The sequence below is a fragment of the Struthio camelus genome, chromosome 6 (genome assembly GCF_040807025.1).
Source record: "Struthio camelus isolate bStrCam1 chromosome 6, bStrCam1.hap1, whole genome shotgun sequence".
Classification (NCBI taxonomy): Eukaryota; Metazoa; Chordata; class Aves; order Struthioniformes; family Struthionidae; genus Struthio; species Struthio camelus.
The window spans coordinates 45,258,127-45,272,481 of record NC_090947.1 but is presented as its reverse complement, the minus strand read 5'-3'; the positions used below and the strand labels follow the sequence as shown (position 1 = coordinate 45,272,481).

General features: G+C 49.6%; 1 protein-coding gene across 9 annotated transcripts in view; it reads right to left on the bottom strand.

Annotated features, from left to right (window-relative positions):
- Positions 1–384: 384 nt before the first annotated feature.
- Positions 385–14,355, bottom strand: part of GALNT13 (polypeptide N-acetylgalactosaminyltransferase 13) — a 176,503-nt gene continuing 162,532 nt past the window's right edge. For 2 of the 9 annotated variants that reach the window (XR_011142019.1, XR_011142024.1), the window contains exons 13-18: positions 11,605–14,067; positions 7,667–10,202; positions 6,102–6,687; positions 5,733–5,941; positions 5,443–5,556; positions 385–3,139 (exon numbers count right to left, since the gene is read on the bottom strand). Coding sequence is in view for 1 of the 9 variants with exons in the window: in XM_068949416.1 (XP_068805517.1) it covers positions 13,927–14,067 (141 nt within the window). In the remaining 8 variants the exon portion in view is untranslated. Of the gene's footprint in view, positions 3,140–5,442; positions 5,557–5,732; positions 5,942–6,101; positions 6,688–7,666; positions 10,203–10,302; positions 14,068–14,355 lie in introns of those variants that run through there. The other 7 variants (XR_011142020.1, XR_011142022.1, XR_011142021.1 and 4 more) reach the window with 7 other exon arrangements.

Sequence of the window (14,355 nt, the reverse complement as noted above, 5' to 3'; positions counted from 1 at the left end):
GGGACCGAGCTGGCTCCTGCAGGAGGCAGGGACGAGCCCGGCGCGGTTCTGCACCTATCGTTTTGTTAAAGGGAAGCCAAGGTCTGCACGTAGTGTCACGCAGGGGCACGTATCTCACCGGCCGCATTGCCGTGGCAATGACAGGGAGCGGGAAAGGCCGGGCTCTGCAGCAGGGCAGCGAGAGCGGGCGGGTGCCCCGTCGCCTGCGCCCACGGCCGGCCAGCACCACGGCGCGCGCGGCCACGACAGCATCGACTGCGCTTGCTGCCTGTTGCACGGGCACCGGTTCCTACTGCCCTAAACAGAGACGACGGACGCGGCGGCAGAGGTTGCTGTCCAGCGCAACGAAGCTGAAGAGGCCCTAACGAGCTTTATTCCCTCGAAATAACCCATGCAGAAGAGCAATGTCATCTAGCAAAACGGCTACGCCACAGAAGTCCATCTTCTGCCCATATGCAATGAGTTTGCAGAGCTGACGCTCCCTCCCGAAAAACACGCTTTCATCGCTCAGCCGCCAGTGGTATTTCCTGAGGAACAGCGAAGGGTGTCTTTAAAAATATTGAGATACAGCTGAAAATGCCCCCAACAAGGAGTCGAAAGCTCTGTGCTGTCTTCCAAACAATTTAGTGCCCGGCTGGAAACACGAGTCGATTCATAGCTAGACAGCACCACCACATAAACCAAAGCAATTTTAACAGACGCCCCTCGTTTTTTAATGAGCTGGGAGGGATGCTCTTATAAACCCACTGCTAGATTTTGTTTTAGAAATAACCAGCTTTGGCAGATGACACAGACTGAAAATCTCAGCACAGCGACAGTGGTCATTAAGGCCACCCCAAAGCCGACACGACACCGTCTGCATCCACTGCACATGCTTGAAAAAGCATCTGCTACTTTCTGAGAATCTATACATTTTGCAAGAAGGAAAAATCTTCACTTTCTTTCTCTGCTTTTGCTCTTCTAGACGTGTTTGTTTTCTCGTGGGCAAAACTAAGATGTGCCCAATTTCAGCTCCTTCCTCCTCTGATAGGAGATCTCTTGGGTTCAGCGAATTTTATTGAGAGACTTCAGAATAAGGCACGCATATAATTCGCTGCAGATTGATTTTAACTAAGTAATTGCTTTTCTGTAGTGTGGTCTAATTTCCTTTAGAAGTGTGACATGCATCCAAAGAAGAGTGCTTTTTACTTTGCTGATGATCCTTTTGGAGCAGACGTATTTACTTACATATTTTAGAAATTCACGTCATTGGAAGCGCTGAAAATATATTTTATCAGCAAAATAATGAACTACTGAAAACGAAATATGGGTCCAGCCCACAAAGTTTTGGTGCATATTTGCATTTTTTTAATGAAATTTAGATTTAGTTTTGCCTACAGAAGTATAGCAGTAACCTGAGGAAACCCAGCTCGGGTTTCTAGAGCAGGTGGAGACACGCGTGATGGGTGCTCGTGTCCTCAGCGAGAGCTCTTTGTCCCCAGGGCGCCGCGGCCACCTCCTCGGAGCTGCCCCCTCTCCCGGGAAAGCCCAAAGTACGCCAGCCCCACCAGCAGGTCTTACTTGTTTTCCTGTGTCCCATGAAGACACTTCACAATTAGAAAAGTAGTAAATAAATCAAAGCACATTCTTATTCGTAAACTATACAAAAAGTGTGATTGTCAGGAACAAAAGATCTCTCTACCACTTTGGCCAGAGGTAAGATACACAGAGGTGAAAATTGCAGTTATAACTAGTTTATTTTTGAATATCCTGCTTGGGTTTGTGAAGCCTATGATGTTCAGTTACAATGAAATGAAGAGAGCCAGATACTGAATATTTCAGAAAGAATGCATAATGTATGGAGGGGGGGTCATGTTTTTAAAAATGTAGTGACATATATTTGTACAACTTCAACGGTATACATTCTGACTCCGTGCTGAGTTCGGTTTGACAGCAAGACTATCCTAACACAAACCCATGGTTACATCTTACCAGCTGCATTACAAATACTGTTTTAGGAAAGCAAAGGGCAGGCAAACAGTAAAATGATGTTCCTTTCCAAAAGAAACATGTAAAACAAATAATAACTACAGATTCTTAGGGAGGAACAATAGTGTGGTAAAAATAAACCATGCTCCTCTTCTGCAGATAAGCGTCTTATCAAGATGCTAAGTTCTTTAGGCTTTGCCTTAAGCAGCAAAAAGACGTGCTTCAGGACTAGAAACTGGATGTGCGGCTGCATCGCATCCTGAGCAACTGAGGCATCGGAAGAGGGTTCATACTCTCCACGCGCTAGCACGGACTGCTCCTAGCAGTAACAGCTGAGGAGCTCACAAGGAAGCACTCGCGCAGCAGCTCTCCGTAGCTGCTCTCCAGCCCCTTTTCCACCAGGCGCCGAGCTCGGAGCCGCCGTCCCGGCAGAGCGGCCAAGCGCCATGCGGCGCGCGCCGTCTTAAAAATAAAAAGACGACTTTCAGAGACCCCCAGGTCTGCCCTCAGCCCTGCCTCTGGGCTCGCAGCAAGAGCGGGGAATCTTCCCAAGTCTGGAAAAACCCGTATTTTTGTGCTGACCTCCGAGCCGGAGCAGACGGCGGAGAAAAGACGTGCGCCGCTCGTCTGAACCTGCTGCTCCGCGGCGCCAGCTGACCCGCGCCGACGTCCCTCAAGAGGAATAAGGGGACGTGGGCGCTTTGCAGTGGCTTTGTCCCTCCGGGATCGCCTCCTCGCTTTCCCGCGCCGGCGAGCAACCTGCCCTCCGGCGCCGGCGCGGGAACCCCCCGCCGGCCCCGCAGGACGCGGGCTCGTCCACGTCACGGCCGTCCCTTCAGCCCCAAGCACGGAGCAGACGCCTCCGGCCACGCGGCGGGTCGCGCCGGGCGGGCGGGCGTCCCTCTGTCCGTCCGCTGGTGAAGCCGGCGCAGCGTTGCATTTCAGAGCATGACCTGCAACTGCTCGCGGCCTTACGCTGCAGCGAACGGCCCGCCGCGGACCCGCCGCCGTACGCCTGACAGCGCGCTCACGCCGCTCCGTAGCTTTAGACGCCCTCTCAGATCAAAAGAAAAAGGCAAAACTTCCTACGGGAGGCGCCTTTTCCGCAGACAACCGACGCCGACTTTTATCGGAGCCGCTCCCTGCCGACGACTTCAGAGCCCCGGTTGTTCTGCAGGAGAAAAAATGAAGAAATAAAAAGAAAAGAGCATGCATTTTCTTTAGGATGAGTAAATTAAGTCTGCATGAGGCTCAAGTAATAGGTGCTGCCACGCATTTATACAGAAGGGCTTGTGTCTGAAGCGGAAGACGGCTCCTCCGGGGCCGCCCTGACTTCTCGCCGGCACCTCGGCGGCCTCCTGCTGCCCTGGGCGCGCGGCAGCCCCGGCCCGCGCGGCACTCGCAGCGCCCCGCCGGCTCCTACCGAGCCTCTCCGCTAATCCGTGAGGTTGGCCATTTAAAGGAACAACCGTGACGACACTGGAGCGGAAAGGACGAGTAGGAGAGAGCTGCCGGGAAGCGCAGTGCTCTTACAAAAAGCTGTTCCAGCTCTGTTGCAGGAAATCGCCCTTGTCAAGGGCGTTGACTGCTTGAGTTAAATAAAATCAGCCCTCCTTGACACCCCTTTTTGTAGCTTTTTTTATAGGCTCATATGATCAATTGAGGTCGGGAGGGAGGTCATGTAGTCCAGCCTCCTGCTCCAAGCAGGTTCATGTCCCCTCTAAACTTTCATATCCCAGGTGAGATGATTTGTGTCTTTAATGATATAAAATTTGGTGTGATCCTTGCCAAACAGGCAAGGTAAAACACTTTTTAACAGCATCATCCCACCAAAATGACTTGACTGGCTTTCCAGCTACCCTTTCCTGCCTTTTACAACCGAGGGCTGGCTGAAGCCGGCGCCACTGGTGAAGCGCCCTAGCGCAGGCGCAGCAGGCAGAGCAACAATATTTCACGCAAACACAGCTAAATATCAGTGGGACACAGGAAAAAATTGCTAGCAAATCTGTCTGCTTGTCAGCAACTAATTGGTATGATTTAAAGACAGTATATAGCACTGAGTTGTTTGCAAGCTAACGCGCCCCATCCGCCTGCCCCGCCGGCCTCGCTCGGTTTTAAGCACCCGCTTCCCGGGGAAGCGTGTTTACTTGCGAGCACACGTTATGGGAGTTTGCTGTCAGCTGGTCTGAAAAAAAAAATGCCTCCCCGATCTCAGCAAGTGTAACATTTCCTTGAGCCCAGGAAGAAAGGGTGAAGTGCTTTTGGAATTATTTTGCAGATTTAAGCTTCATAGGCAGCTTGATTATTGCAACCAGAAAGACAATGTTGAATTACGGAAGCTTACCCTCAGTGAGGTATGAATCTTCATGAACTGTATCACTAGATGATTCATTTAAATCCCTGCTCCTGAGGATTTTAAACTCTCTCTCTCCATATTTGAAAGCCTCTCTTTCATCTTCTCCACCTCTCTCTGTATATCAGGCTGTCTCATCATGGGACTCATATTTCTCTCTCCAATCTGTAATTTCACTACATTTTCCAGGATTCCTCTTTCTAAGAGTCATGATAATGTATGCTGATGGTTTAGGAGATTTAAAGTATAATATGTCAGAGACCAGTTCCTAAGAGGACTTCTCCTCTTAGCAGTGGGCGGAAAGTCTGCGCTCTTTGTACTCAGTGATTTCCTTTGCAGACCTTCATTTCCTCTGTCTTCTCCGAGGACCCATATTTCTGCGCAGAGCTATCTAATGATCTTCCACTTTATTTTCTTTTCTGTCACATTCTTCTGAGTCACGCAGGGCCCCGAAAGGACTGCACGTAAAATGAAATGCTTCGGATTTAATTTAAAGCAACGAGCTGTTGCCACTTCTGTGAGTTAGAAACTTTATAAAATACATTGGCCATGGAAGAGAGCGCTATGGGACATGTGGAAACTTGGCTGAGAAATCAGCTAGCTTATAAATTGAGTTGGTGTCACAGACCTGTGTTTCTTCTGACTGTATTAAACGCTTGACTTTGGAAACCTATTCCAATATTACTTTCTTGCTTAAACCTACATAACATGACTGTTACTCTGCAGCAGTATCTTTAGTTACAGATAATCCAGGTAGGATGTGAACACTGTAATATTTTGATGGGAAATATAGTTCTGCAAATAGCTACTTTTATTTCTGAACCAGTAAAGAAATATAGAGCTTGACAGTTCTCCTTGCCGAGCTCCCATAGGATGGAAAAAGAAACGTTGATAGCGTTGAGAAACATCACACAAAGCCAGAAAGCTGATTGTTTTTGTTTCTCTGAGGACTCTTCTCCTCAATAAAAATAACTCATGACCTGCCTTCACCACTACACATTAAAAAGGAGAGCATACTCATAATTCATGTACCAAATGTCATTACTGTTGCATTTGCCAACCTACTCTGCTCCTTATTGATCAGGATTGTATGTGTCTCCATGCATAACTTAAACTCTTACCTTGTGACGCTCTGCATGAGGTTCCTTAGCATCGGTCTCAATGCGCTGGAAGAGGATATCGGCACCAGGCTTCCTTGCTGCCACGCTGGGCAAGACGCGAGTGATGAGTCTGCCCTGCCATAGAAAATACAAGACGGGAGGAAATTCAGGTAAGCGTAGCTTCTGAGACCTTCTTAAGAAATCTGGAGAGTGGAGCATGCCCCTCGGCTGGCCCCGCTCTGCGGGAACCGGCGCTGGGATCCCGCCACCGGCCTCCCAGGGACCCGGGCCAGGAGAGTCGCGTCCCCAACCTGAGCAGGAGCCGGAGTACGAGAGCCGGCGCTGCGCGCGGCCGTCTCCTCCCCGCAGGCACGGGGCAAGCGTCGAGCCCTTTCGCCGGGCTGCCGACCACGCCAGATGAAACCAGGGAGAGCAACGCGAAGCAGCACCTCAAAGGCACGCGCCAGCACCCGAAACGTGCTCAGAGAGCCGAGACGCAGGACATGGGGCTGAGGCAAGCCTGCCAACCGAAGCAGACAAACACGAATCTTATTTGAAATGTAGTGTTTCCTGGCCTTAAACCTAAATTTAAGTGCTCTTTCCCCCCCCCCCCCCCAAACACTTATTAGGACTTAAACATGGGAAACTTAATTGTTGCAGCAAAATCCTTGAGAGCTCACCCCAGAGTGACTCTCTTGGCGCTCGTCACTAGACCCTCACAGATCTGTCACCGCTGACGAACCGGATACCTGTGTTTTGCTGTTGTTCGCGGTGGGCACCGTGGTTCAGGTTTTTTATCGATACCTCATGCCAGCAGTAAAAAGCTATTTAGGGCAGAAAGCCGGTAAAGCATTTTGGAAGGAGCTGAAGAACCAGCGGTTTCCTTCCAGTTCAGCTGCTCTGCCGCGTGCGCCTCTGCTTTTAATGTTATTACACCTCCGTGGTGAAAGCACTACATTTAAACTCCCACATTCACAGTGCAACAGGCAGAACACAATATATTATCAAGATATATTTATACAATGAAAGGACAATGGTTAAAGAAAAAACTCCTCTATGTTAATGAAAGTTGAATTATGGAGCACCAATTTAATCACTTCTAAGTATGACTCATTCCTTAGGGTAGATATAACCTTGCAGAATGCGAAGGCGGTATTACCATGATAACAGCAGAGGTGAACTGAGTTGTTCCTATTAAATATCTACGACCTCCCAGCAGGTGAATCGTGTTAGACGCGCAGCACCGAACCTATCGCTCCTGCGCTCCTAAAAAATGAAACGCACAATGGGCAGAGCATTCCTAGGCAGAAGAGGCATAGCCGTAGGGGATAGCTTCCTCAGCCTAACTGGAACGCCCTTTTCCTTGACATGCCCCTCTAGCTACCGCTGCTGAAAAACTTCCGTCTTTATAGGAGGCTCACTCATTGCACACGGCTCTTGCAAGACGAGCAAGTCGTCCCGTGCCCGCGCACCCTTTTAACAGCGCATCTTTGCGCCAGGAGCGTAACGCCAACGTGCTCTGCGCCGAGGCGCGGTTTTAACGAAGCCCTGCAGAACGAGGCCAGCTCTCGGGCACGGGAGCGCCCGCGCCTTCGCAGAGGCAGGACAACCGCTGGCTTGTTTAACTTCGTAGCTGTAGAAAAGCCGCGCTGCCAAAGAGCACCTTGCAGTTTGCCTTTCGTCGGGCCGAGCGCCGGCGCGACTGGCTCCCGTCTCATCTGCTGCGCGAGAAAAGCAGCTCGTTTTCGGTGCCGGGTGCCTTTGCCGTTCCGACCTGCCCAGAACCTACAGCGCTCGGAGACACGCTTCACTTCTAAACCAGGTCTGCTCCAGCTATCGCCCACAGCGGACCTCGGACGCGTTTCGGTAAACCTGCCGTACGGGCGAGCGCGTGCTTTCCTGCAGCCGCGTCCCCTGCACCGCAGCGGGGACGCCCGCGGCCGGCGGTGCAACGCCGGGGCAGGGGCCGCCCGCTCGCCGCGCTGCCTGGAAGGTGCCGCGGTGAAAGGCCGCGCAGGCACCCGGCACGCAGGAAGGACAACCCCTATGGCAGATCATAATCCCAGCGGAGACGCGTCCAACTCGTGAAGGCGCAGAGAAGAAACTGGGGGACGAAGGCGAGCTCGTGAGCCGCGCTGCGGGGGCACGGCCCAGGGCTGCCGAGGACGCTCCTCCCCGACTCCAGCCCAGCACAAGCAGTATTTGTCTGATCACGCTCAGATTCGCTCCTCAAGCGTTTGCTTACTAGGTTAGCATAGCAGTGCTCTTTGGTACGCAGCGCGATTAGCATCATCTGCAAACAAATAAATAGAGAAAGCAACTTTTAAAAAAGAAGAAATAAACCGCGTTCTTCACATTGAGTTCATATCGGTGACAATTTAAAACTTTTGTATCAAAAGAACAGAAACGGAAGCTTTATAACTGTCAAGGCTAAATAGCCGGTGGAAATCTAATTAAGCAACTCATAAATCTATGCTTTTCGTGTCTGCTCGGCGTCGTATCCCGTGAAGAAAACGTTAGGTGTGATGCTTCGCTGTCTGCCCTTGCAACGACAGACGACACGGCCAAAAATAGCCCCGAAAATGGCTGCGGCTGACTACATGCCCGGTCAGCCTGTAGCGTAATCCCCAAACTCCTGATAAAAATAACTAAAAGCACGTGCTAGCTGCAAGGCCCAGCCGCGTGCTTGGGACGGGCTCCTTGTTCCCAGGCCCCTGGCAGGATGCTATGGCTACAAATAAAATAATGAAGCTAATTCTTTATGATCCGCACTTACCAAAAATAGACCCCGACCTGGGGACACACAGTGCCGCAGCTCGTGAGTGACATGGCTCTGGGTTTTAGGACAAATCCTACCATCCTCCACAAAACCCCTTTCAAACTCGGGTTTGAAATGTAAGTTTTCGACTGCGGCAGAGGTGCTCCATCAGGGCAGCTGTCCTCTCCAGGGACACGGGGGTGCTCTTAGGACCTGAGCCACAGCTCAAGCTTTGTCTCTCTAAAACTCTTAAAGTATGCCTCAGAAAAAGAAATAAACACAAGTACAGTTTTTTAAGGAAAATGAGACGTATGTTGTTTCTCTTGCTATAGTTTCTCTATACGTTTTCTCCTGCTCCATAATCAGTCCTAATAATTAACATTTTTGTGACGTGCAAAAAAGAAAAATACCTCTGTTCCTGCATTCATTTCTCACAAATAGATATTTTATGATTCATCTAAATGATTCACATACTATAATTAAGAGGAGCTCTACAGTTAATTGCATCGTTACAAAATATTTTAATAATCAGAGCAGTGTCTTGACAATCATCTTTTTAATTGCATATATGTGATAAATGTTTTGTATAAACTACAGCTCATCAGAAATAAATGGACAAATACATATTCCTCTGAAGGCAATCGAATAATTTTAGGTTCAGAAAATACTGAAACTGCTAAACCTTGCTAGAAAGCATTAAGAACTTCTCTGTAATCGCACAAGCAAGAGCGCTGCTTCGGAAGGACATCACGCTGCAAAGCAAGGTATTAACTACAAAGGACTTTTGCAAATTAGCTGATCAGTACACACAGTGAGAGTATAAAAGGATGAATTGTGAAATTCATTTCTGAAATTGCTATTGTAAAAACATCTCTTTTATCATCAACTGTTTCACTTCTTTCCTGTTTCTCTAGAACCATGCAGATGAAGGCCACAAACTGGTCCGTCGCTCGTACGCTGTCAGGGCATCGCTCTCCTTGCCTGCCCGAAGCTTTGGGTTAGGCCAGCAACCCAGGTTAACTGTACAATCTGAAATACAATCTGATATCGCCACATCGCTGTTTGTTTGTGATAAAATTTCTCAGAAATCACTTTTTCTAGAGAATATGATGATGTGAGCAGATCTCTCCCTCTCAGTCTCCTGAGGTGGATTAATTTTCATTTATATTAACAAATCCTTTTTCAAAATAGACTCTCTCCCTCCTCCTTACCAGAATTTATCTGAGAGTTTTAGAATTCAAGAGGTGACTTAAAATAAGAAAATCCTCCACCCGCTAAAATAAAACTGACATTCTGTTATTGGCACTGCACATTCTTTTTAAATGCAACCGCATTCTTTATTTTCCTTAGAGCTCTGTAATCAGACAGTGTTGCTAGCGCTGTGGATGAGCAGCATCGCAAGTCAGCAAAGCTGCCTGCAGTATAAGATCGGCCAGTTTGGCCTTTCCGCAGCCCTTTGCAAAGGGAGACCTGAAGCCCAGTTTATACAAACGCTGCTTCTTTCCCGCTGAGATTTTTTTTTTTCCAAAACCTGGATGTCTGACGAAGCATGTGAGCAACATCTACCACAGAACTTGAGTTCAGGAAATCTTAATTAAGGATTTTTTTTCCTGAAAAATAGTATTTTGGAAAAGAGGGCTGCCTACGCCTCGTTGGGGTATGGACGCGGGTCAGCGCGGAGGCAGCGGATGCAGGCGGCGAGGAGAGGACCTCGCCTGGCCCTGCCACCGCCACCGCCACCACCACCACCGCCGCCACCGCCGCCGTCGCCGCCACCACCGCCACCACCACCACCACTGCCGCCGCGCGTGTCCCAGCCCGGCTTCACCCGACGCCCCAGCTCCCTTTCCTTGCCGTGTGCGCCCGTCCCGGCGAGGCGGGCAATAGCGAGCCTGACAGGCAAACTCGTCCCCGCGTCCCCGCAGGCTGGCCCGGACGCAGCTCTCGTACATCCACGTCCCCAGCACGGAGCCGGCAGCACCTCTTCCGGATGTTTCAGAAGTTTCCCATGGAAATACAGGGTCTGAAAATAAAGGGCTTGTGGTGGAAAGTGTTTTTTAGCGGACACCATCACTTGACCGTAAGGACTTAAAACACCTATAAAAAAACAAACACACTGGAAGAAAACTAAACCAGTATATTTTAATTCTGCAAAAATGTATAAATATTTAAATGTACAGCAAAGAGTACCAGTATACCGTTTAATAACTGCTACAACATTTAAAATGTGCAGTTCTTTACCCACAATCTACTTTTATAAACCTAATTTGACTCTGTGTTTCAAGCACTTACTCAGGAGCATCCATCCGTAAGCGAGGCCTCCGAACCACCACGCCCCACAGGCTCTTCCGAGCTCAGAAAACACGGAGCAGGAGCCCCATATTTCTAAAATACGCCTGGGCTTTCTATCCCGTAGCCTGTCGTGGCCTTTCCCTGCAAAGCGACACTTACCACGCGGTCCTGAGTAACTGCTCCCAGAGAACAGAAATGGGGTGTTGGAGGGGGCGGGAATCGACTTACGGGAACTATGAATCTGGATGTACGTTATTAAGTGTTAGAAGATAAACACTGACACCAAAAGTCACGTTGCCCAGTTAAAACACACTGCTGGTGCTCATTCAGCACCCTAAAACCGCACAGTTTGCTGGCTGGCCGTTCCAGCGCGGCGCCGTCCCACCGGACGTGTTAGCGCCCCGTGCCGCGCAGCAGCCGGATCCGCTCCCGACACGGAAATACCGGGAACCGATCCCGCAGCAGCGGCCCCCGGAGAAGATCCCGAAGCGAGAGCTTATGGTTGAACCCTTCTCTTCAAAATATTCACCTTGCTAATGCCATCTAGCATTACGCCTGGCTCTCATTTCACCAAAGCAATTCTTAAAACAATACGAGATCCAGAAACATTTTTCCAGTGTAATAACAAATAATTATACTCAGCGCTTGTAAAGTTCTTTATATTTTAAACACATTGCACAAATATTAGTCAATCCTCCCAAGACCTTTCTGAGATACCTTATGGGTAAGGAGATGGACACAGACCTGTATTCTTCAAACGTGGTCTACAACTCTGCATGCTTCAGTTTGTGGGCACTGCACTACAGACACGCACCAACAGGCGACCAGGCCAGCTACGCTAAAGCATTTTAGCCTAACTGACGTGCCGAGGCCGTGCAGGGACTCAGCGCTAGGAGGCAGGACAGGCACCCAAGTACTCAGCTCCTGCCCTCACTCACAAAACCGCATGATCCATCAGCTTTGAAATTGCACTAGCATTTAAGGTGCCCCTGCAATACCTCAAGATCACCACCTCGCTCTGCATAAAAGTCGCTTTACGTAAGACTTTTCTGTAATTATTCCTTGTACTTTTATACTCTTACACAGGGAGAAAATCCAGGGTTCAACCCCTTCAAGTCAATGGCATTACTCACCAGGGCTGAATTTAAGCATGGTCTTCTCTCGACCTGCGTGCAGCTTCTAGGCGCCAGCCCTTTCTGACAGCAGAGATGACCTCCAACAACATTTTCTTTTCTGTGAGGACAGCGTGTACTCAGCTCATAAATAAGTGAAATAAAACAAATGGGCATCATTTCACTTCCTTCTTTTCCCCAATCGGTGATACAGCAGTGTAGCCACTGACACAAGGATTCATTGGCCAGAGTCAAAGAGCATAACACTCCAAACTTGTCATCCTAGTCAAGGGAATACATGCTTTGTAATAAGAGGACACTAACCTTCCTAGTTATTTTAAGGACAGAAGGATTCTTTTCTTCATCTGTTTCTGAGTTTCGACTCAGAAGTCGAGGCAGTTACACCCCAAGGGCACGTTGACATGTCCTTCCATGTCTTGATGACATCAAGAATAATTTGTGTTCCAAAAATGGCAGCGTAAGACTCTTAGCAGCTTTGGTGATTTGCACCTAGACATATTACATAAGATATACTGGAGGTAACCAAACTGGATTACATGACCGACTGCATGTTTCTACTGTCGGTAAATACTCTTAAAAGTTGTAGGAGCTTCCACAATGTTTCTTTCTGCAATGACACGCAAAAGGCAAGTGCCAAAAAGCGATGCGCCAGCACAAACGGCTGTGTATGTGCAAACATCCCTTTGAAAGGAGATGAGGAAACACTTTTAGAAAAGCTTTCTGCATGAAGATTGGTGTCTAAATTTGTTTGTCTGTGACGTTTTCATGCTTTTTCTACAAAGCAAAATTACAGCCGCCTTCTGTTTTGCTAGACTTGAGCCATACCGCGCATTTTTGTGGGGATTTTAAGATGAGAATCAGATGTGTCTGACGCTGCTTTGAGCAGGGAGGTTGGCCTAGATGACCTTCCAGTCTGAGTTATTCCATGATGCCATAGCTCCCATGCACGCGTAGCAATCACTTTTCAAATTTAATACACTTCTGATTTTCATTTAATGGTATGTATCACAAAAGTACAGGTGATCTACGAATTTTATAGTATGTACTCACATGGAACTAGTAGTGCATATTAACCAGAGCATTAAGCGGAAAGTACGGGCAGGCTTATGCCCCATTAAACCCGGTCAAAACATTTCACAACAGACCCGTTACAAGCTACTGAGATCCGTCCCCCCCCCCAGATGTTATGCGTATGGATAGGACGCTTTTTCAACCCTCCCTCCACCCCGCAGGCTGATGCCGCATTAGGTCCTATGAAGCCTCTGACACCACTGAGTGTCACCAGTGCAATTTTAATAACCATGTTAACAAAAACAAAATAATTAAGCCACAAAATTATTAAAAAATATAAATAAGCATCTGTCACAGCTATCAAAGCAAGGACATCCAGCGCTAGAACTGAGATTTGATCCGTAACTTTGTCCCCTGTGCCTAGAGGAAGCACGGATGAACGCATTTATATGTTGTATACGGTATGCAGGTATATCTCAACGCTGAAAGGTAGCAGCTGCAGACTGAGCTGAGCCTGACTCTCGGCCTCCGGAGGGCCACCCGTGCCCCCGCGGCCGTCACGCGGGCCGCTGCAATTCGCGCTAGTCGGAGGCATCGGCGCCCGGCGCGCCTGCTTCTGAGTAGCGTCCCAACGTCTTTTGCTGTTCTTTAATTTCAATTTCTTAATGCAGTCTTTGCTCAGTTTTGCTGCTTTCCCCAGCATCTTCTCAGGAGAGACACGCCGTTTTCCCCCCGCCCCGGCCCAGGACATGAAACAGCCGCTACGTACAGTAATTGGGCTGCTCAGCAGTGTCCTCCGTTCAGCGCTTCCCCGAGTCCCAGTCGACACAAGGGAAGAGCAAATATCCTCACCGCGTTGCCAGGAAGGGCCGGTACAAATCCGTCGAGGCTGCCAGACTCCTTCCCCACGCAAGGTAGCTGCGTAAAGCGTTTTACAGCACGTCACTGTTAGGCAGGATTGTGCGACACCAAGAGAAAACACCCTCCCTTCCGAGCTCTTTGATATAAGGTTCATAAAAGGTTTCTCTGGAAACGTTTTTTGAGAGCGTTTGCATTGACAGCAGCATATGTTACGCTATTTATAGGTTTGAATGTGCTTCTTTGGAGCAGACACAGATTTCAAAGGGGCACGTGGAAAGAAGCCGTAACAGGGGAGCCCCGAGGACTTCGTTCTGCCGGCGGGATCTCAGAGGGCTTCAGCGCCTCTCCGCCCGCCACGAAGGAAGGACGCGGGACATCCTCGGCGTGAGCTGGCGGGCGAGCAAGGAGCACCCCGGCCCCGGGCCGGGCCGGGCGGAGGGTCTCCTGGCTTCAGGCCCCCAAGGTCATGTTGCGCAACAGCCACTGCTGGGACCGGCTTTCGCTGCAGTCTTTCATGGTGGGGACCATCTTGTCCTCCTCGGACGGCTCGTCAAGGCACTGGTTGCTGTTGATGTGCCTCAGAACCAGCCTCTGCAACAGAGAAGCGTACGAGTTGCAGGAAGGTCATTACTGCCGAAAATGGGCATTTTTAGTCTTTTTCTAGCCGCTACACAGGTCGCCGGACAAGCGCGCACCCCTGGACCGCTGCCTGCTCTCGCCCGCGCCGCCCTACGACCCCTCCACCTCGCCACGAGCACCGGCGCGAGCTGCCGCAGCACGGGTCAGGCGCCCTGGGAAACCACCTCTGCCCCGTCCGTACGCGGATGGACGTCACAGACAAGCGCAAAATAGGAGCGTGCAAATTTTATCGCAAAGCAA